The following is a 20924-nucleotide window of genomic DNA, read 5'->3' as shown; positions in this document are numbered from 1 at the left end:
ATATTCATAGTAATAGCATCATTTTTCCTTGATGCTCAAGGTATAAGCTACCTATAGATAGGGGCAATATATATAAAGTTTTATAAGAGTTATGTTGTAGAAAAAGTGATTATGTTATGGTATAGAGATTCGTTTTGCGTACCTTAGTTTTTTTTTTTTAAAAGATGCGAACCCCACGGAATATTGTTTGTGTAGGAAATTTTTTGTGATTATGTTAAATAATAAATATAAATCCCATATATATACTTATCGTAAAAAAATATTTATCAGTTTTATAATTAATCTAATTATTATTAATTTTCATTCATCTAACGGTTATAATTTAATAAAAATTAACCAGTAATTAATAAATACAACCAATAATATCTAATTAATATATATATATCTAGATAGAGAGAGAGAGAGGTTCGCTTCTTCTTCTTCTCTTGCATTTTTTGAAATTCGAAGCCTACCTTCTCGTTCTTTACCATCTACACACTATAATACCAAAGCAGTGATAATCATCTATACCTACACGAAACCCTAACAGTAACAGGTTCAGTACACAAAGAGAGCGATGGTGAAGGTGCGTATGAACACCGCCGATGTGGCCGCCGAGGTTAAATGCCTCCGTAGGTTAATCGGAATGCGATGCTCCAACGTCTATGATCTCTCTCCAAAGGTAATTTTTTTATTTTCTTCATTCATCGCCAATCCAATCACTATTCCAATCCAATTCATTTTCTCCTTTCTTCTTTTTTGCAGACATATGTTTTCAAGCTCATGAACAGTAGTGGAGTCTCCGAATCCGGTGAGAGCGAGAAGGTTCTGCTGCTCATGGAAAGTGGTGTCAGATTGCATACTACTGTCTATATGCGGTAATTCTATCATAATTTCCACGAATTTATGTTTTCTTTGAAATGAACTTTATCATGTGATGGAATAGAAATATAGATTTTACAACACGATTGTTTGCATTGTTTATAGTGACAAAAGCAATACTCCTTCTGGTTTTACTCTCAAATTGAGGAAGCATATTCGAACTAGAAGGCTTGAGGATGTGCGCCAACTTGGGTATGATCGGGTATAGCCTTCCCTGCATCGTCTTTCATTTTACACATTATTCTCTTTCACTTACAATCTTCTTTTCTTTTTCCTTTTTAATTGTAAAAAAAATCTTTTAATTTTTTTTTCCATAAACCATGGCAGATTATTCTCTTTCAATTTGGTTTGGGGGAGAATGCAAACTATGTTATATTGGAGCTATATGCCCAGGGCAATATCCTCCTCACAGATTCTAATCTTACTGTCATGACTCTACTTCGATCTCACAGGTTAGTACTATTTTCTGTTGTGCTGTCTATTTCTAATTTCTTGTCTATATATGTAAATATAAAAGATATACACACAATTGAAAATTTGCATGCAGGTAGCATATATTTTCACTTGCTTAACAATAAAAAACCACTCCCCGTTAAATCCGACTTGCGAGTGTGGGGTGGTCCGGGTGGAAGCAATCTTTGTACGCAGCTTTATCCTGGCATAATTGCAAATATGCTATTTCCTGGATTCGAACTCACGACCTTTCAGTCATGAAAGAAAAGTTGTCACTTGCTTAACAATGATAGGAATTTTTTTTATTTTTTGATAAAAGAAGAATTTTAAGAGAGAAAATAAGTATAGTTATGGAGGATTGGGAAACTGTCATATTGATTTCATGTATAGAACATTCTGGAGTGGAAGATTTTTTTATGTCATGCCCAATCAAGCTAATTGGCATACTAGACCTTGCTTTTCAAAATGGGACCATTTAACATTGTTTTACTTTTATTTCACAATGCATTTGCTTGTACTTATTTATTTATATTCTGGGAGCTCGAGTCATCTTATAATTTAATTTATCTATTGGAATTTTCAAAAGCGTCTCTATGATAAGTGGAATGATAGCAATTCATCAATTACAGGGATGATGATAAAGGGCTTGCAATCATGTCACGCCATCGCTATCCTACTGAGAGTTGCCGAGTTTTTGAGCGAACTACTACTGCAAAGTTGCAGACAGCCCTAATGTCTTCTAAGGAAGATGATAATGTTGAAGCTGTTAAGGTCAATGGAAATGGAACTGATGTTTCTAATGTAGCAAAAGAGAAGCAGGGAGCCCGCAAAGGTGTGAAGTCATCTGCCACATTGAAAATTGTCCTTGGGGAAGCACTCGGTTATGGACCTGCACTTTCTGAACATATAATATTAGATGCTGGCCTAATCCCCAGTACAAAAGTTCCTAAAGATAAAATGTGGGATGATGCTATTGTTCAGGCTTTGCTCCAAGCTGTTGCGAAGTTTGAAGATTGGATGCAGGATATTATTTCAGGTGAAATAGTTCCTGAAGGATATATTTTGATGCAGAACAAAAATTTGGCGAAGGATTCTTCTATGTCTCAACCAGGAAGTGTTAGTCAGGTTATATTCTTCATTTTTATTGGCATCATGAATATGGAAGAGAATAAGGGACAAATTTGCTTGCCCAAATGGTTTTGTGGTATTCGGTGTTTACATACCTGTATCTTATGATGCAGATGTATGATGAGTTCTGCCCCATCTTGCTCAACCAGTTTAAGTCAAGGGATTATACAAAGTATGAGACTTTTGATGCAGCCTTGGATGAGTTCTATAGCAAAATTGAGAGTCAAAGGGCCGAACAACAGCAGAAAGCCAAAGAAAACTCAGCCACTCAGAAGCTTAATAAGATACGCCAGGATCAGGTTTGTGCCCATGCCCAAGCTACAACACTTGTATGACTGGAAAATCAGCTGAACCATGTGACTCACAATAGTTCAGGCTGGAATATCTCGTTCTGGCTCATACTTGGGTGAATTTGTTATCTTCTTTTTTTCTTTTTCATTTACATGTCACCATTTTGTATGTTGTCTCACTGCATTTTCTGTCTAATAACATCATGTTCTTGTTTGGCTTTTTCATTCAAGCTGTTGATGATTTGTGTGTGTATACTTCAAATTTGGCGTCTTTCATTACTAAACTTACTTTTATAGAATCATCTCAAGATTGTAATAGTAGTGTCTAATTTGCAAACTTCAAATGTCTATGGGTTTCAGTTGTCTGTTGCAATGAAACAATAGAGAACTTGTTTAAATTTGGCATTAATTTGAAGAAGGGAGAGAATTTATGTTCATGATGATTTGCGCACTCAAAATTTGTTTATGAATTATCTCCACAAACAAGTTCTTGTTGCTTTTCAATTCAAAGTCACTTGCACCAGAATATGATTTTGATAGTTTTGGCATTTGGATAGTAGTATCTGTCTATTAAATCTTTCCGTTTGAATATGCATTATTGTTGTAAATATCTGTAATTAGTGTATATCCTTGATTTCCTTATTTCTAGAATTTCGGTTCATTCCCTCTTCAACCCATTGGGCCCGTAGATTCTCTATATATATATATTGTACCCCCATTGTATATGTTCTTTTGAGAAAGAAATAATATTTCAGCTCTCCTTCCAAGTATTATTATTAGGTTACAGCTAGAAAAGCCAAGTGTACATTATGTAATAAAGTTCTTGTAAAAGTTACCAATGATTTAGTTCCAAAGTTGGTGGGCAGTCAAACTTGTCAAACATCATACTTACCATTGTTCTTGTTTGAACTATATCCTTGATGCATTTGGTGTCAAATCCCTCATTGACCACAGAACGTGGATATGAAAAGTGTAGTTTTACAAGAGTTCAGTTTCTCAGCCAAAAGGCTTAGTAGTTGTATCTTCTGAAGCACACATTATATCTATCCTTCCATATTGCTAAATATAGAGTTTTGGACTGCTTGAAATTATAATTTTCTTGATACAGGGAACAGGAAAAAAAATTCCTTATTCTATTTCAGATTCATTAAAGAACTTAATCTTAAGTGGATGTATACATGCTACAATCTTTGAATTATAACAAGAGAAATGCTATCAACACACTCTTTGACCCTCTCCTTTTAACACTATTATTGGGTGAAACCTCATGCTGGTCCTACTAATAGAGAGAGGGCCCATGTTATTTAGTCAGTCCAATATTAGATTTCACCCAATAATTAATAGAGAGATGAAAAGTGTGTCAAAGGGTGTGTTGCTATCATTTTCATTTATGATTGAATATAGTAACATGGGAAACAAGTATAACATCGAATATATATTTGGAACACCTAATACTCAACATTAATAATTGTCTGGATGTATGAAAGTTCATGTTTTTGTTATTGTGGGCAAGAGGGTGTAGTTATGATGTAAAACATTCTGACAGATTCGTTCGCTAGATGAATTGGAATCTTCATTCAAATTATATTCATATCCTGCTTGTCATTAGGATCTCGTAATACACACACGGACTTACCTTAAGTATTCATATGAAGTTGAGAAAACTCATTTTTTTCCATTATTGTTGATAGTTGATACTTGATAGTGCTCACATGTTGTATCTCATTTCTGTATTGTAGGAAAATCGAGTGCATACTTTGAGGAAAGAAGCCGATCTCTGTGTTAAAATGGCAGAATTGATAGAATACAACTTAGAAGATGTGGATGCTGCTATATTAGCTGTTCGTGTAGCTCTTGCAAAGGGTATGAACTGGGATGACCTTGCTAGGATGGTAAAGGAAGAAAAGAAAGCTGGAAACCCAGTAGCCGGTCTCATTGACAAGCTCCATCTTGAGAAGAACTGCATGACTTTACTGTTATGCAACAATCTTGATGAAATGGATGATGATGAGAAGACACTCCCAGTGGATAAGGTTTTAATTTATTTATTGCATAAAAGAAGAAATTCATTAAGACAAATAAAAAAATTACAAAGAGAAGGGAGAAAACCAGATATGGTTATATTATTTTTCACTAAACAAAGGAAACAAAAAATTTGACTGGAGAAACATATCATTGATATGCTTTCTATTACCTTATATCCCATTCTTATAGGTTGGTGTAAGTCAATAAGTCAGTATTATCAATTTTTCCATTTTTTATTTTGTCATTTTCACTATCATCACTGATTTTATTTATATTTTCTTAAATATGTGGATTTTTAACGTTTTACCCCTTGGATGTATAACATTAGTAACCATAGTTGTTTATGTTCAAGGTTGAAGTTGATTTAGCTCTCTCAGCACATGCCAATGCTCGGAGGTGGTATGAACTAAAGAAAAAGCAGGAAAACAAACAGGAAAAAACTATGACTGCCCATGAAAAGGCATTTAAAGCTGCAGAGAAAAAGACTCGCCTACAGCTTAATCAGGTGGTTAAAAATTGTATTTACAGATCTTTAATCTAATGTGCAAATTTATATGTAGTTATTGGATTGCTATGTGGTCCGTGATTATGGGAAGAAACAGAAAGTTCTGCAGAATTCATCTCATTCCAACTTCTGAGAAGTTTATTGGGTCATGACCATGTTATATCTATGGAGATCTTGTACAGTATAAATTGGTTACTTGATGGGATTTCCATTTGTGATAGGGCATATAAGTTTCAATTGAAGTTGTGCTGAAAGATAATGTTACCAGATGATAATAGTTTTCTGGAATTCCTCTCATTCTTCATCACCTTTTTTTCTCCTATTTTTGTTTTTCTGTCTTTTTCTAGGAGGATTTCTTATCCTCTGCTCCTGTACTTTTTTCTTTCTCGACTCTAATGAAGTTATTTCCTTAAACAAGTCCTCTATGTTGTGATTTTTCTTTATTTTTAATGAAAGTTACCCCATGCTGTGGTTTTGGGATAAAATATGTCCTTTTGGCCTCTCTATGGTATTTGGCCAGAGGTTATTTTCTAGGGGTTCCGTTGTGCTTTCCTTCTTTGGTCGTTTCTTGTTATCTTTGGAGAGTGCCTCATTCTTAATCTTAACACTTTCTTCTTCTCTCCCAAAAAGAAACTAATGATAGGCTTTTAGCACTGAATGTATAAATGTAGAACATTGGGACATGCAAGTTATCAGTTTGATTTTTTCGTTCTTGATTGCTTGAAATGACTGCTAATTTGTTATATTTACTTTACTCATTTTGCAACAAATTTATTTCCAGGAAAAAACTGTTGCCACAATTTCACATATGCGCAAAGTTCACTGGTTTGAGAAATTTAATTGGTTCATTAGCAGTGAGAACTATTTGGTTATCAGTGGACGTGATGCACAGCAAAATGAGATGATAGTGAAGCGATATATGTCAAAAGGAGATTTGTGAGTATTTCTTGTTGTGTTACACTAGCCTAGCTCCCAAGGCTAAAGCTTAAACATTGACAAAAAATGGTTATTGAGTACTGATGAAAGTAATATTAATTTGATTCAGATGCTCTCTTCTTTTGAATGAGTAATACTTTGACTTTTAAAATGTCTTCAGATCCTTTGAAGAATATGTTAATGTATATGTCTTTGTAAAATAACTTAATATTTAATAAAAAATTGCTGTGTACATGATTATGAAAAAATTGAGTATATCTTCAATGTCGCAGATCCTCACGAGTGTTGCAAAATGATGGAACCCCAATCAATTAACGGCAAAAATAACAACAAATACAGTAAAAGAACACTTCGATTCACTACTGGACAGTACGTTGGAGATAACTCCTTGACAATAACATCAGCAACAACAGAGAAACAGAGCTTCATCAGCCATACAGACTCCCCTACGGGACATTTACGATAGTAAATAACAATGCAGAAAAAGATAACCTAAAGATCTCAACTCACCCTCAAAGCCAAAGACCTAGGCCTCAAGAGATCCCTAGAGATCCTTTCCTAATTCCTAATTCCCAATTTCCATGTCACAGAATACATGCATACCTCACACTCCCACACTCCCCTCCATATATCCTATTATTTGAGAATATTCTAGAATAACTCTCTACTAACTAACTAATTATCTCAAGCCCATCTCTAAATATCTCAGCCCATCACAAACAAAATGGAGAAAATTATGAGAAACTTCCTTTTGTCAGGAGTAGGAATACCAATAGGGAACTAGGGACCATCTTGCTAGTTGGGAACTTTGTTGCTAGCTGGTGAAGGAAAAAGTTTTGTGGGGCAGGGGTCAAGTCTTGGAAATTTAGTGTCTAGAAATATTCCCTTAACTACCACGAGGTTATGTTGGTTTCGTCTGGAATCAACTTCTTTCATCAAGTTATTCCATGAAAATATGGTTTCATCTGAATGGTAGGATCATAGGATGTGAGGGCTGTAGACAATGCAACTTAAAGTTCTTGGAAATTTATCTCATGGTTATACTACTTTTTTTTGCTTGATGTCTTTGAGATTTGAGGTTGGCTTTCTATCCGATTTGGGAGGATTTGTGGTTGGAGATTGTTGAGATATATAAAACCATTAATGTAGCCTCACCTATCAGCTTAAGCTTTTGGGTTGAATTGGTTCTTTACATGGTATCAGAGCCTCGTGTCCCGGGTTCGATCCTCACCGCCCCCCACTTTCTCATGTGGAATTTCTTAGCATAGGTATGTGGGTCTGTGCATTGTCCACCCTTCAAGTCCAGTGGGCTCTCTCGTGTGAGGGGGCTTGTTGAGATATATAAAACCATTAATGTAGCCTCACCTATCAGCTTAAGCTTTTGGGTTGAATTGGTTCTTTACAGAGATAATCCTTTTATTTTCCTCTTCTTTATTGTCTTTCCCGATTGCATCATCAACCCGCCCATTAGCAGCTTCTATTCCTTCCGAATTCAATTGTCCATTTATTTTTTTTCCCTGAAACCTCAATGATAGAAAAACAAAACTTTGGACTTTGATGTGCTTTCTCGTTTACTTGTCTCTGTTCATCCCTCTTCTTCACAAGATCAGAGGATTTTGTCTCAAGACTCCCCTGGAGACTGGATTCTAAATTTAAATCTTGCTTCCAATGCATCCCCAGTATCCAAACAAGGAAAGCCGCCTTCTAGCTAACTCCCTTTGGAAATCTAAGGCCCCTTTGATGGTGCAGTCTTTCATTTGGATTTCTGTGCTTAATAGGACTAATATTAAATACATGTTTGCAAGCCCCACAAAGTTCTCTCTCCTAATGCCTGTGATGTGTTTGTCAGTCTGACACTAGCAAACATTTATTTCTGCATTGTCCAGCTGCTAGATATTTTTGGTGTATAATTTTTGGTGAATGAGGGTTTGTCCAAAGAGTCTGAAGCATTCTCTCTTCTGTCATATTAGAGGTTTTTTAAGAGATTATAAGGAGTGCAATGCCCTTTGGCATTGTGCCATGTTTGCTGCTATTTGGTGCCTACGGCTGAAAAGGAACTCATGAATTTTTCAAGGACAGCTATTTGCATGGCATCTTTTATGGGATAAAGTGGTTTCCCTAGCTTCTTTGTCTTTCTTAACTAAGAGCTACTTTAGATGAGTGCCTTTGGAAGATATGCTAAGAGATTGGCGAGTGCTACTTGGACTTTTTTTTCCCTTTTAGGAAGATATCTTATCCTCTGCTCCTTTACTCTTCTCTTTGTATTCTCAAATAAAATATTTCTTCTTTTATTAAAAAGAAAGAATTTGTATATATATTTTTAATTGTAAAATTGATTTACATAATATATGTATGCATGCTTCTCTGTGGAAGATGCCTCATACCTCCACTTTTGGCCCACAAAATATGCTAGTTTTCTTCATTTGCACCTTATACTTCAGCACGATCTCTTTCCCCTTTTCTCAGGAGTCCTCTTTCTTCCTTCGTTAGACATGTAGTCAACATATCACTTGATACTACTGGTATTTATGATGTCTTGTTTGTCATGTTCACTTCATCTCGGTAATTCAAATTAATTTTACTGATTCATTTCTAATCTATAAACTAAATATGTATTCTCAGCTGCAATTTAAAGTGCATGGAACATCTGTAATAACTAATCAAAAATCAAAATAATTATGCACTACTTTGAAATGTCCAATTTTTTTTTTCTATTTTGATTTATGATTTGATTTCTGATTCTCTCATTCTGTTGATTTGATTATGTAATAGGTATGTACATGCCGATCTCCATGGAGCTTCTAGTACGGTTATCAAGAATCACAAGCCAGTGCAACCAGTTCCGCCTCTGACCCTAAACCAAGCAGGATGTTTCACAGTATGTTTAAGACCTGCCCATACTATGTTCCGTCTGTATTTACTTTATTTGGTTAACTTCATGTTTCATGAACTTAATCAATTTTTAGCCATTACCACCTCCGTATTATTTTGGAATGTAGGTCTGCCACAGCCAGGCATGGGATTCGAAAATTGTTACTAGTGCCTGGTGGGTTTATCCTCATCAGGTTAGTAAAACTGCTCCTACAGGGGAATATCTGACAGTAGGGAGCTTCATGATCCGGGGAAAGAAAAATTTTCTTCCACCGCACCCTCTTATCATGGGTTTTGCCCTGCTATTTCGCTTGGATGAGAGTTCCTTGGGATCACATTTAAATGAAAGGAGAGTAAGAGGAGAGGAGGAAACAATAGATGATTATGAAGAAACTGGCCCTCTTGAAGAAAAATCTGATTCAGAGTCTGAGGAGGATGTGACTGATGGAAAATCTGCTGCTGACTCAGAAAGGAATGGTAATTTATCCGCAGATTCACATAAACCCCTATCAGAAGACTTTCCAACAGACTCATCTCAAACTAGTTTGGCTACTAATACTATCAATGCAGAAAATACAGTTTCAAATGATTTTCCTGCAAAAGAGACAAGTATAACGAATATGGTTGATGAGGAGAAATTATCTGACATTAATGGAAATGGCTTATCATCCGTCACTCCTCAACTTGAGGAACTTCTTGATCGAGCTCTTGGACTAGGATCTGTTGCTAAATCAAGTAAAAATTATGGAGTTGATGATCCTCAGACTGATTTAGGCAGTGAGCACCATTTTGAACAGAGCAAAGCTGCAGGAAGGGATAAACCTTATATATCAAAAGCTGAGAGAAGAAAGCTTAAAAAAGAACAGAAACATGGAGAAGCCGATTCAAATGTTGAACATGGAAAGGACGAATCAAAATTAACAGATATTTCTGCAAATCTACATGCAAAAGAAGTCCAAAATTTGAAGACAGATGGTGGTCAAAAAATCAGTCGTGGACAGAAGGGAAAACTTAAGAAGATAAAGGAGAAGTATGCTGACCAGGATGAGGAAGAAAGGAGCATCCGAATGGCATTATTGGCTGTGAGTTCAGTAGTTTGCTCGTCCTTTCATTTTTATCCATGGGAAAAATTGTTTTATTTTTTTGCCTTTAATCAGAATACATCCTTGCGTCTTTGTTTCTAAATTGAATGTACCATGTATCTGGGATGCATATCTCATACCTGCTAAGATGAGTCTACAAATGTTAAATTTAATTATTGCTGTAATTTTTCCCTAAAAATATCTTTTAAAAAATCAGGATAGGAGAAAGTATATAAGAAATCACATCACGGATGTTAGAGATATAATATAAAACCATTCAAGCGTCTTCACTTAATAGCTTAAACTTTTGGAATAGTTGATTCATGATATGGTATTAGAGCCTCTAAGTGGTCTAAAATTTGATCTTTGCTGCCCCCATTCTTCTAATAAAAAGTTAAATTTCAGCCCAAGATAGATGGACCTGAGCATTGTCTAATCATGCTTCAAGCCCAAAATCTCTTGCTTGAAGGGATGCGTTAGATATATATCATTATACCATTTATGTTTCTTTGTGTAATAGTTTAAGCTTTTGGGATAATTGGTTCATGACAATGGACATTCTCTGGAACTTATTACTGCCTCCAAGTAAATCTTGCATCTTTCTGATTTCCCCGGGTAAAATTCCATCATGATTCAACTCTAAAGCTGGTTTTTTGTGTGTATTTGTAGTCTTCTGGAAAATCAATCAAGAAGGAAGAGACATCAGCTGGAAATGAAACATCGGACAAAGGGAAAAAACCTGGCAATGGTAAGCCTTTTTAAGTTTCATCAACCATTATTGCTGAAAATGAGCTGTGAGCCAAGCTGAGTCTCAGTTTGGTTAAACTTGGGTTGCCTTAACGTTCAGCATGAACTTTATATACACCAATATGTGTGGATCGAGCTTGGCTTAAATAAAGCTTGTGAACTGTTCTGATTGGCCTTAGCTTGAATCATTTAGCTAAATGAGCCGATTTGGGTTGAGCTGGCTCATGAACTTTTTGATAGGTTCATTCTCATACATATTATACTATATATTACTTTGTCCATGGTAATATATATTAATTTGTAATATATATTTTTATTTAATACATATTTTTGAGTTGACTGACTGAGTTTATGAACCAAACAAGTCAACAATGTCATGAGACAAGCTTTTGGGAAATTCTTTAGGTCAAGTTTCACTATTTGGTCCACGAACCAAACTCTGAGCCAACTAAAGAGTTGAGTAGTGACCGAGCTTGGTTTATTGCCCTCTCATCTAGTGGTGGACATGTTTTATAATTCAATATATTACTACCTCATCTGATTACTGAGATTTAGACTTTGCTCTAAATTAGAGAGAAAACATATTGATGTGCCAATTATTGAAGTTGTTTGATTTGTTACCTTGTTTATAGTATTATAATGTTGATTGTGCTAGGTCCTGTAGAAGCTCCAAAAATATGTTACAAGTGTAAGAAGGCGGGTCACTTATCTCGGGATTGTAAGGAGCAACCAGATGATCTGTTGCATAGTCATGCAATTGGTGAAACTGAAGAAAATCCCAACATGAGTGCTATTAACACTTCCCAAGCAGATAGGGTGGCAATGGAAGAAGACGATATTCATGAAATAGGAGAAGATGAGAAAGAAAAATTAAATGATGTGGATTACTTGACAGGAAATCCACTCCCTAATGACATTCTCTTGTATGCTGTTCCTGTCTGTGGTCCTTACAATGCAGTTCAGTCTTACAAATATCGGGTGAAGATAATTCCTGGATCGGCAAAGAAAGGGAAAGGTTATTTTTTTTATTATTTAACTTTACATTAGCAGTTTAACCATGTTCCTCCTTAAAAATTTTGTTTGTTATGGCCAGGTAGAAGGAAGTTTTAAAACTATTTTCTAGCACGTGTTTTTGTTCCTTCATAATTGATGAGTAGTATCTTTATTTGGCGCTTTGATGCATGTTATGGCATTGCTTAGGGTCTAGGATACTTGTGCTCTTTCCCCCTGGGCCCTGCAATATATGCTCTAGTTTATGAATTATGAAATGCCCAAGTTAACGCATCTTATTTCAAGATTTTGTCATAATTTTTTCCCCCTTTTTATTGTTTAGCTGCAAAAACTGCAATGAACTTATTCAGCCACATGTCAGAAGCAACAAACCGGGAGAAGGAGTTAATGAAAGCCTGTACAGATCCTGAGCTAGTTGCTTCAATTATTGGTAATGTTAAGATATCAGCAGCTGGCCTTACTCAATTGAAGCAAAAGCAAAAGAAAGGCAAGAAGAGCAGCAAACAAGTGGGTTAGCCCAACCCTGTGTAGCATTTACTTAGGTGAAGAAAAGGCTCTTTTTTTCCCTCTCTTTAGAGCTGACAAATTTGTATATCTTTACAAGTTCCTAAATGTAGAGAAGTTTTTCTCAATGTAGAAGTGTACGAAAATTTTGGGCATGTTTGATTTTATTTTTGTTTTCTTTCTCCCTTTTTTTTGGTGCAAAAGTGAAATTATGATTTAAGTTAAGGGAAAAGTTTAAAAAAACCCTTATGGTTTCACTTAGAATCAATTACCCCCCTGTGGTTTTTTTATCACTTATCTCCCTACGGTGTTTTTCATCCAAGTCCATTGGTAACTGTTAAGAACCTTGAGGTCATCACCCCAAAAGCTAGCTCAAAGGGTGGGAGTGCTCAAGACCTTATAAACTGCACATTTATATATCTCAACATGCCCCCTCACACGAGAGTCCATTGGGCTTGAAGAGTGGACAATGCAACAGGCTCAGCCTACCTGTCCTAAGAAACGCCACAAGAGAAAGTGGGGGGCGGCGAGGCTTTGATACCATGTTAAGAACCTTGAGGTCACCACCCCAAAAGCTAGCTCAAAGGGTGGGAGTGCTCAAGACCTTATCAACTGCACGTTTATATATCTCAACAACAAAAAATGTCCATTTTGCTCTTAACAACTTGGCTTGCTACCTCAGACATCACCTGCTACAATTTCCATTATTATATCGAGAATTTGTCTCAAATCTAAATTATGCAGATACTTGTGTAACTTTGTATAGCAATAGAAAATAAAATCCTGTACCAAAAAAAAAAAAAAAAATCACCTTAGCATCTGTGTTGAATCCCTTGAATTTCATTTGAACATATCCATTTACTCCAATTAGAGGAATCAAGATTTATAACAGTGTGCTCCAATTTCTCCACTGCAGTAAGCCATGTGCATTTTTGTGCTATTTAGCACCATCAGGTTTCTGACTTTCTTCTTGCATGCTCCTATTTCTTGCCAAGGGACATTTTGAAGTCACTTTTAGTGCATCTGACATATTATTGACTTTCAAGGACACATTGAAGTAAAGATCTCCACTTTCCAGATTGAAATACATTTGTGGAGTTGATCTTGCAAGATCTGGGTCACCATTCCTGTCCCGTTTCATTAATTCTTCCCCTACCATCTACCTTTCTACAGGAAGGTGATTCACCTCATGGAAGTAAAGCTATTTGCATAGACTTAAATCATGGTGTACAGGTTTTTTTGTTGCACCTATTGTACTTAAGATCTGTCATATATTTAACAACAATCAATAAAACAAAATAAACATTTCCCTTAAAGACATCACCAGTGAACTGGAAGAGCAGATGATAAAAGATTTATAAAATTAATTGAGTCATTTGATGACTCTTAGTTCATATTGTCAGAGATCCACAATGCTACTCAGAAACCAAAACACTTTGCCGACAGAATTTATAAATTTTCCTAATTTATTGGTAGGAACTAAGAATAATTGATTAACCAGTACAAGAACTCAGCAAACCCAGAATCAGAATAAAATAAGAAACCTTGAATTTAAACATAAAATTTCAGTTGTTATTCCATCTCATGTCAATATCCATATTAGTATTAAGAGCCCGTTTAAATAAAAACAAGTTTTGGCAGATGATTTGAAGGTAATGTTGGTTAAAATCTATTTTTATTAACATGGTAATTATAAGAAGGGCAACATGGACATATTTTTTAAACTTATAACCGTGTTAGGAATAGACTCGGATGATGGGGAAAAAAAAATCAAAGGAAAATTTATAAACTTTTCCCTTAAATTAATTAATGTACATGCATCGTTACCTTCTATCCCTATCCTATGTGAAATATATACTGGATAAACATATATATTGTACAAACTACGTAGTAGCGTCGTTTTGCTCTTGTACTGTGAGAGACTCGATCAAAGGACATGAAACCAATGTACAGTTTCCTCGTTAGCAATCAAACATTGAGAATAAACAACGTAGCGTACCTCACCTATTGCTAGTTGTACGCTTTCTCTCTAAACATATTCGTAAGAACTTGTAAATGATTATTGTCCTGAACTGCTAATGCAGCATACACTCCTTATTGAAGAGTTCTACTTGCCTTAACTACATTAATGAATGGCTGAAAAGAATCATTATATAGAAAACTGAAAAGAAGTCAGCATTGCAGGAGTGTGTGGGGGTAGTTTGCTCAAATAGGTACAGAATAATGAATTTGTTCATTTTTATGCTGTCGGTAAGATGAATATCAAACAAAAGAAAGCATTAGGTTTATCATTCTACAACAATATTTAAAGTAAGGTGTAAAAAAAAGGGGGCAGGGGAGGGTGTGGGGGGAGTAGAGGCCTCTCAATTCTCAATCATGAATCTTCAGCTGGGGGTACCTCACTCAGATCCAGTCCCTCTGCAGGCAAGTCTGAACCAAGTGGTCCTAGGATCCCATCACTGCTGAGAGTTAATCCACTCTGTAAATGAAAGGGTAAGGGTGAAATAGATTCATCAAATGAACAAATAATATATCTCTAAGGATACATGAATCCTATAAGGTGATCCAAGAAAAATATCCAACCCAGCTGTAAATAGTTGGAAGTAAGAATATATTTATATATCTCAACTCAGCAAAAAGAATCAAGTGTCTGAAATGCCAAATCCACTTGTATCCTGACTGGACTGAAATGCACATAAATTTTTTCATGTCCTCTTCTAAAAAAGGTCCATCAAAATCATTTAACCTTATCATTTCAGAAGCTCTAATACTATTTTTCAGCAGCAGCAAGAACTGACTTTTTTATGCTATTTGTATTTTAGAGTCCGTTTAAATGGACTTTTTATTTTTTATTTTTTCAAAATGACTTTTTTAAAAGCCAAAGCTATTTCTAATTTGGATCAATATCTAAAAAGTACTTTTAAGGGAGGAAAAACAGTATTCTGACTTTTTTCAAAAACCATAAATCTTAAGCTTTTAAAAAAACACCATTTTAGCTTCTTCTTTCTTTCACTTTTGTTTTTTTTTTCCAAAAGTTGCATTGAAATACACACATAAAGTGAAAAGCACTTTTATTTTGAAACAAAAAACAGCTTTGTGGGAAAAAAAAATCATCCAAACAATCCCTTTGATCCCTTGCTCCACTGCTTCAATTTCATTGAGTTAAGAATTTTGAACAAATAATTAACAAATAAATACCTCTGGCTGGAACCTAAGCATATCAGCACGAGCCATAGCTTCTGCTTGGGCAATTCTCTGTCTGAATGTTTGAGCCATCTCCTCCGCCTATAAGACCATATTAAGAATTACAAGTGTCCATTCTCTTTCAAAAATGACAATGCTTATGAAAACGATTTTAAGTATATGATTCATCAAAGAAAGGATGAGATGGAAAGAACAAAAAGGAACTCAGTATTTTGGCTTCTTCTAGGATATCAATCTAGAAGCAGAAAAGCAGGAAGTCGAAGTAACCCTTGACTAATGAACCACTGATATTCTACAAAAGTAGTTTACATACGCAGCAAGCAAAATATTTGAGATCCTTTCTTTGAATTATACCTTCTCAAAGACGAGGTCTGGATTGCGAATCATGTCTCCAGGTGTGGGTTCCAACTTCTTTGTGGAAAGACTTACCCGGCCTCTCTCCCGATCATGACTTAAGATCATCACCTAATCAAAGAATAAATGAGAATTTTATGACCACGTGGAACCTGTAATTCTAAGAAAATATTCACGTAGCTTATTTTAGGTTTACCTTCAGAGTATCACCAGGTTGAAGAACAGTTGCAATATCAGTTATACGATCATGACTAATCTGACTGACATGAAGGAGACCACTGATTCCACCAATGTCAATGAAGGCGCCATATGGCTTTAAGCTTTGAACAGTGCCAGTGACTACTGATCCAATTCCTAGCTGTCCCTGGCTATCAGCCACAGCTTTGCGGTGACTGAGGATAAGTCTGGACTGTTCCTCATCCACCTCTACAAATTTTAGAGGAATCTCCTTCTCAAGAAGTTCTTCTCCATTTGATTTCTAAGAAGATCATAGGTGACAGGGAGAGAGTTTGAGTTGGTGGCTAAAAGTATAATTCTTAGAAGGGGAAAGATGAAAGATAGATATGTACGTAAAAAGAAAATTTCTATTTACCCAGAATAATCTACACTAGAACTTGTTGAAGCATACAAGTTCTATTAATAAAGTTGCATGACCCAATTTCAACACTGAAATTGAATAGTGGAAGATTGATATTTACAAGTTTGAGCCACCACTACTTGTCAAAGACTTATTATGGATTTGTCATTCTCCATATTGTTGCATGGTATGTTGCATCAAAGCTTTGAGATTTGTATTCCTTGGTAAAACATACAATTAGGCCACACTCATCTGATTTTGATTCCCACAATAAGCCCTCATACTTTTTTAATTGGCCATAAGTTGAATTCTTGCCAAATGGCAAGTTTGAATCTGATGCATACAAGTCCATAAATGTCAAAGTAGGTCAAGAGCTAACCGTTGCTGATATCTGTGAGAATGGAACAAACCCCTTAAGGCCTTCCACTTCAGCCACCAGACCACCTTTGTTTGCATTAAAAATCTGCCACGCAAAGTGCATATGTGAGGAGAGAGAGAAGGAGATAGATAGGGAGATGAACCGGTCTATGTAATTAAAGATCAAATAAACCAACTCAGAAAGGTAATAAGAACAGTTTTTCTTATGCTTCACTTTGTAATCTTTACTTGACAGAAATTACTAGAAATTAATGTCATAATTATTTGGATTCTAAATCAACACAAATATACTAAATCCTTACTGAAATAGAATTTCTCGGTATGCCAAACCCACCTTACCCTTGACAACAGCATCTTCTGCTTGAAGCTGTCTACAGCGTTCCCACGCAAGATCATACTGGATAGACTTCAAACTCAAGTACAAGCTATCATCACCTTCATTTTCAGCAATGATTATGAATTCCTCTCTCACGCCAGGAATTATGCCTGCTTCTTCTACATGCTTAATTTTATGGATGCATGCCTCTTGCAGGGGCAAGTATGCCGAGGACTTTGCAGTAATGTCAACATAAGCACCACCTGCATCTGTGCCAAATACAGTGCCCTTAACCTGAAACATAACCACCAACCATCACCAATCTATTCAGATTACCTCTGAGAACTATTCCAATACAAAAAATGAAAAAGGAGTAAAACGTACTAGCTCTAAACTACAAGCACCTTTTTTGTATTTTCTTCATATACACAACAAATTAACAATTGCCACAGACAAATTAGGTAAACATTCACATCCATACACATAGCAACAAAACAAATTCAATTCAACAGAACCCCATTTCATCTTCAATCAAAACATGTATGAAATTATAAGTAAATAGAGAATTAAACAAAAACCCAATAGCAAATTCATCAAAAAGACATGTCATACAGAGACAATGTTGGTAACTATATGATAAAATAGAGGGAAAGGAAAGAACTTGCCTTGGTCCCAATTTCAGAATCGAAATCATACTTCTCGAGAGCCTCGGAGAATTGGTCAAGGGTGAAGGAAACACCTTCCATGGGAGCAGTACGACATCTCTCGTAGGCTTGTTCGAAGAGTTCTTTGAGCTTCAACCTCTCTTTGTTCTGAGCATTAGCGAGTGCCACAGAACACACAACCACACTGTGCCTCCGCTTCAGCTTCTGTTTCTGCGTTGGCTTCGACGCTAATGGTGACCACCTCACTCCACTCAACTGCTGAGCCATACACGCCATCCCAACCTTCTTCGATATTCTCTATCTTCTTTGCTTTCTTCAGATAAGGTGAGAAATCTTGTAATAAATATAACAATAACCTTTTTATATATATATTTTTTTTAAGGGAAAAAATGTTTCTCATTTTAAATGACACTGTGTCATTTTTAATGAAATTATATCGTTTTGGTGTGTTTTTACATTCTCTCTCCTCTATTTTCTTTTTATTTCTAATTTTATAAATTAAAAAAATGACAAAACACACCAAAACAACGTAGTTTTATTAAAAATGACACAAAGTTGTAAAATGACAAACACTAAACATTTTTTTAAAAAAACTAATATAATCATAAAAAAATTGGTTGAATCATCAAAATATTTAATTTGCTAATATAATGACACTTAATATTTGTGGAACAACTAGGTTGTTGAAATACTACACCAAATACGTAAGGAAGATCGGACACATAAAAATATACTCTCACCTCATTTGTTCAATTCTACTGCAGCAACTGAACTACCATCATTTGATATATATATATATATATATATATAGGGTTTTATTAGTATCATGTTACATAACCTAAAAAAACTTTCCTACACACACAATTAAGAGGTGGGGTCCACATGTTTTTTTTTTCTCTTTCATCATTTCACTTTCTCTCTCTTCTTTATTGTGAGGGTAGAAAAATTTTGTTATATCATGTTACATTATTCTCATAAAACCCAAATATATAAAGCTTTGTTACCTTGGTGATCTTAGTGTTATACAATTTTGCCTAATATAAATTTTCATATCACATAATCCACTTATCCACCCATTTAAATTAAAAATATACAAAGTTACCTAATTACATTTAAAGTTATTTTCTTGTATGTTTGATGCTAGTAAATCACGTGTTTCTAATTTGAAAAGGTAAAGTATGTTACTTAAAATTTATTGCTTACAAAATGCGGGAAGGACTTGTTCGAGGTGTATTTCCAGCACCCAAAAGAGAGAGCATCTATTGCAAGGATATGTTACAACTTACAAACCTATTATTCCTAATGCATAATGTGAAACATTACTGTGCTGCATTCTGCATTATTAGCCAGCAGTTTGAGAGACCCTTTTGAAATAATGCTGCTAAAGTTTGCCAGCCAAATTTGCATGTAATGTCTGTGCTATTTAAAGAATTTGGTTGGGCTTAGATTCTTGCATGTGCAAGGAGGAAAATACGTATTAGAAGGACGTGAATATGTAAATGAAAAAATGGTGGGACTTTTATGAAGATAACAAGTTAAATTGCTAGAATGATATGGTTGTTAATTATCAATAAGCATTAACCTTTGATCACTTCATTGCAAGAGGAGGTTCGCATTTTGGAATTTGCCACTTTCATGATGATGTCACACATGAATTGCAAATTTGCAACTGCTTTTTGTGACTACCAACTAAGCTTTCTATGGTAGCAGTAAAGGATGTTCAAGGGCTGTGAAATATAATTACTCGTCCATCAGTGATGGGTACATAATATTGTCCACCTGCTTATCACCAAGTAATTTGTGATTTTACTATGCATGATTGAGATTGAACAGAATTTCACTTGTTAAGAGGGTTCTCTTGGTCATGTAGAAGTAAGCTTCACAAGGTGAATTTTCCTTCTCCTCTGTGCTTTAATTTACTTTTCCTACTAACATTCAGAAGCTGAGTAATACCAAGAACAGGATTGTAGCACGAAATATGAACCGGGATTCCATTCAAAGTCCTTGAACAAATGAGGGGAGGGACAGAAAACTTGAGTGTTACTCTTAAGCAGAAGGTCAAAGTGTGTAAGAAGTGGAAAGAACTGCTACTATCCAAGCCCACATTGAGTAAAGTAGCGAAAGAAAACTAGTGCTCTCGATATAAAATAACAGAGTTAGCCTCAATAGCATTCACGGAGCCGTGTGATGAGCACAGAGCGAACTATTCTTTCGCCTTTTACTAAAGAATACCGTGTGCTCGTCACTATAAGCGGCATACGCCTATTTTTGGAGGGTTCTTCATCTTTTGAGGGCCCCACAATTCTAGTATGAAATATCGTTATTTGTTTATGGGGTATTTTTTTTTAGTGTAATATGAAAGATTTTTCAGCGGATGTAAACTTAATATGTGGAAGAAATTTCTTTTTATATAAAAAAAGCAATTTGTTTAATTTTATGTTATAAAAAATTGTGGTGGGAAAATCACTGCACAGTACAGGTCCTAAATTGAGCGTTGTGTAGAAAATGGCAATGGCATCTTTTTTACGCCAAATAAAGTGCATTTTAAAAGCAGTTTAAAGCACGCTGGACCTTGTAGAAATGGCATGATCACATTACTTAATTGTACGGTCATCTTGTAGAACCTTTTCATTGTTAAATTGTACGATAACATAACATGGAGTTTCATAAAATATTGACTAAGTTCTTATTTTTGTTACCCAAAATACCATCACCTAATTTGTTTTAAAAAAAAAATTGTTATTAAATATAACCCTTTAACAGAGTAAAATCTCATCAAATTGATTTTTTTTTTTTTTAGGGGACTGAAAAATGAATGTAACAAAGCCTTGATTTAATGATTAATTTTGATGACATTTTGCAACAATTGATGGTATTTTATATTAATGAAAGACTAAATAAAAATCATTGAAAGGTCATTTACATTAAGTACTTCTCCCCCATCAACCAAAGCAAGAAGTACTATATATATATATATGAGTTTTATAATTGTCATGTAACATGAGAATTCAAATTTT

General features: G+C 35.1%; 2 protein-coding genes and 1 non-coding gene across 5 annotated transcripts; 2 read left to right on the top strand and 1 right to left on the bottom strand.

Moving 5' to 3' along the window:
• The first annotated feature begins 442 nt into the window (after positions 1 to 442).
• On the top strand, positions 443 to 12606 carry LOC133313150 (uncharacterized). Of its 3 annotated transcripts, XM_061514477.1 has the most exons (15): positions 443 to 661; positions 745 to 857; positions 967 to 1063; positions 1189 to 1313; positions 1944 to 2439; positions 2556 to 2741; positions 4472 to 4765; positions 5110 to 5262; positions 6044 to 6198; positions 8971 to 9076; positions 9198 to 9546; positions 9649 to 10151; positions 10821 to 10899; positions 11554 to 11913; positions 12232 to 12606. In XM_061514477.1, exons 1-15 carry the CDS (start codon positions 557 to 559, stop codon positions 12423 to 12425), a joined length of 3315 nt encoding a protein of 1104 aa, XP_061370461.1. In that variant the 5' UTR covers positions 443 to 556; the 3' UTR covers positions 12426 to 12606. The 3 variants fall into 3 exon arrangements, with proteins under 3 accessions (XP_061370461.1, XP_061370460.1, XP_061370459.1); XM_061514476.1 differs by having other exon boundaries at positions 1944 to 2430; positions 9198 to 10151; XM_061514475.1 differs by having other exon boundaries at positions 9198 to 10151.
• A 1949-nt stretch (positions 12607 to 14555) lies between these two features.
• On the bottom strand, positions 14556 to 18228 carry LOC133313152 (small ribosomal subunit protein bS1c-like). Its single transcript, XM_061514480.1, has 7 exons — positions 17908 to 18228; positions 17261 to 17536; positions 16928 to 17011; positions 16168 to 16449; positions 15972 to 16082; positions 15612 to 15698; positions 14556 to 14892 (listed from the first exon to the last, which is right to left on the bottom strand). Exons 1-7 carry the CDS (start codon positions 18181 to 18183, stop codon positions 14788 to 14790), a joined length of 1221 nt encoding a protein of 406 aa, XP_061370464.1. The 5' UTR covers positions 18184 to 18228; the 3' UTR covers positions 14556 to 14787.
• Positions 18229 to 20085: 1857 nt separating this feature from the next.
• On the top strand, positions 20086 to 20204 carry LOC133313177 (U5 spliceosomal RNA). The gene has a single exon (XR_009751776.1). It is a non-coding gene; the product is annotated as a U5 spliceosomal RNA (small nuclear RNA).
• Positions 20205 to 20924: the final 720 nt, after the last annotated feature.

The sequence above is a fragment of the Gastrolobium bilobum genome, unplaced genomic scaffold, assembly GCF_033153095.1.
Source record: "Gastrolobium bilobum isolate Gb01-03AN ecotype WA unplaced genomic scaffold, APGP_CSIRO_Gbil_v1 utg9841, whole genome shotgun sequence".
Classification (NCBI taxonomy): Eukaryota; Viridiplantae; Streptophyta; class Magnoliopsida; order Fabales; family Fabaceae; genus Gastrolobium; species Gastrolobium bilobum.
Note: the sequence above shows the minus strand (reverse complement) of the source record. Positions and strands in the feature narration are given on the sequence as shown.

Coding starts and splice junctions, on each gene's coding strand:
- LOC133313152 (XM_061514480.1), bottom strand. CDS start 18,183: ATGGCGTGTATGGCTCAGCAGTTGAGTGGAGTGAGGTGGTCACCATTA. Junction 17,537..17,907: donor ATTCTGAAATTGGGACCAAG/GCAAGTTCTTTC, acceptor GTTATGTTTCAG/GTTAAGGGCACTGTATTTGG. Junction 14,893..15,611: donor TGCTTAGGTTCCAGCCAGAG/GTATTTATTTGT, acceptor TTTCATTTACAG/AGTGGATTAACTCTCAGCAG.
- LOC133313150 (XM_061514475.1), top strand. CDS start 557: ATGGTGAAGGTGCGTATGAACACCGCCGATGTGGCCGCCGAGGTTAAA. Junction 10,152..10,820: donor TCCGAATGGCATTATTGGCT/GTGAGTTCAGTA, acceptor GTGTATTTGTAG/TCTTCTGGAAAATCAATCAA. Junction 11,914..12,231: donor ATCGGCAAAGAAAGGGAAAG/GTTATTTTTTTT, acceptor TTTATTGTTTAG/CTGCAAAAACTGCAATGAAC.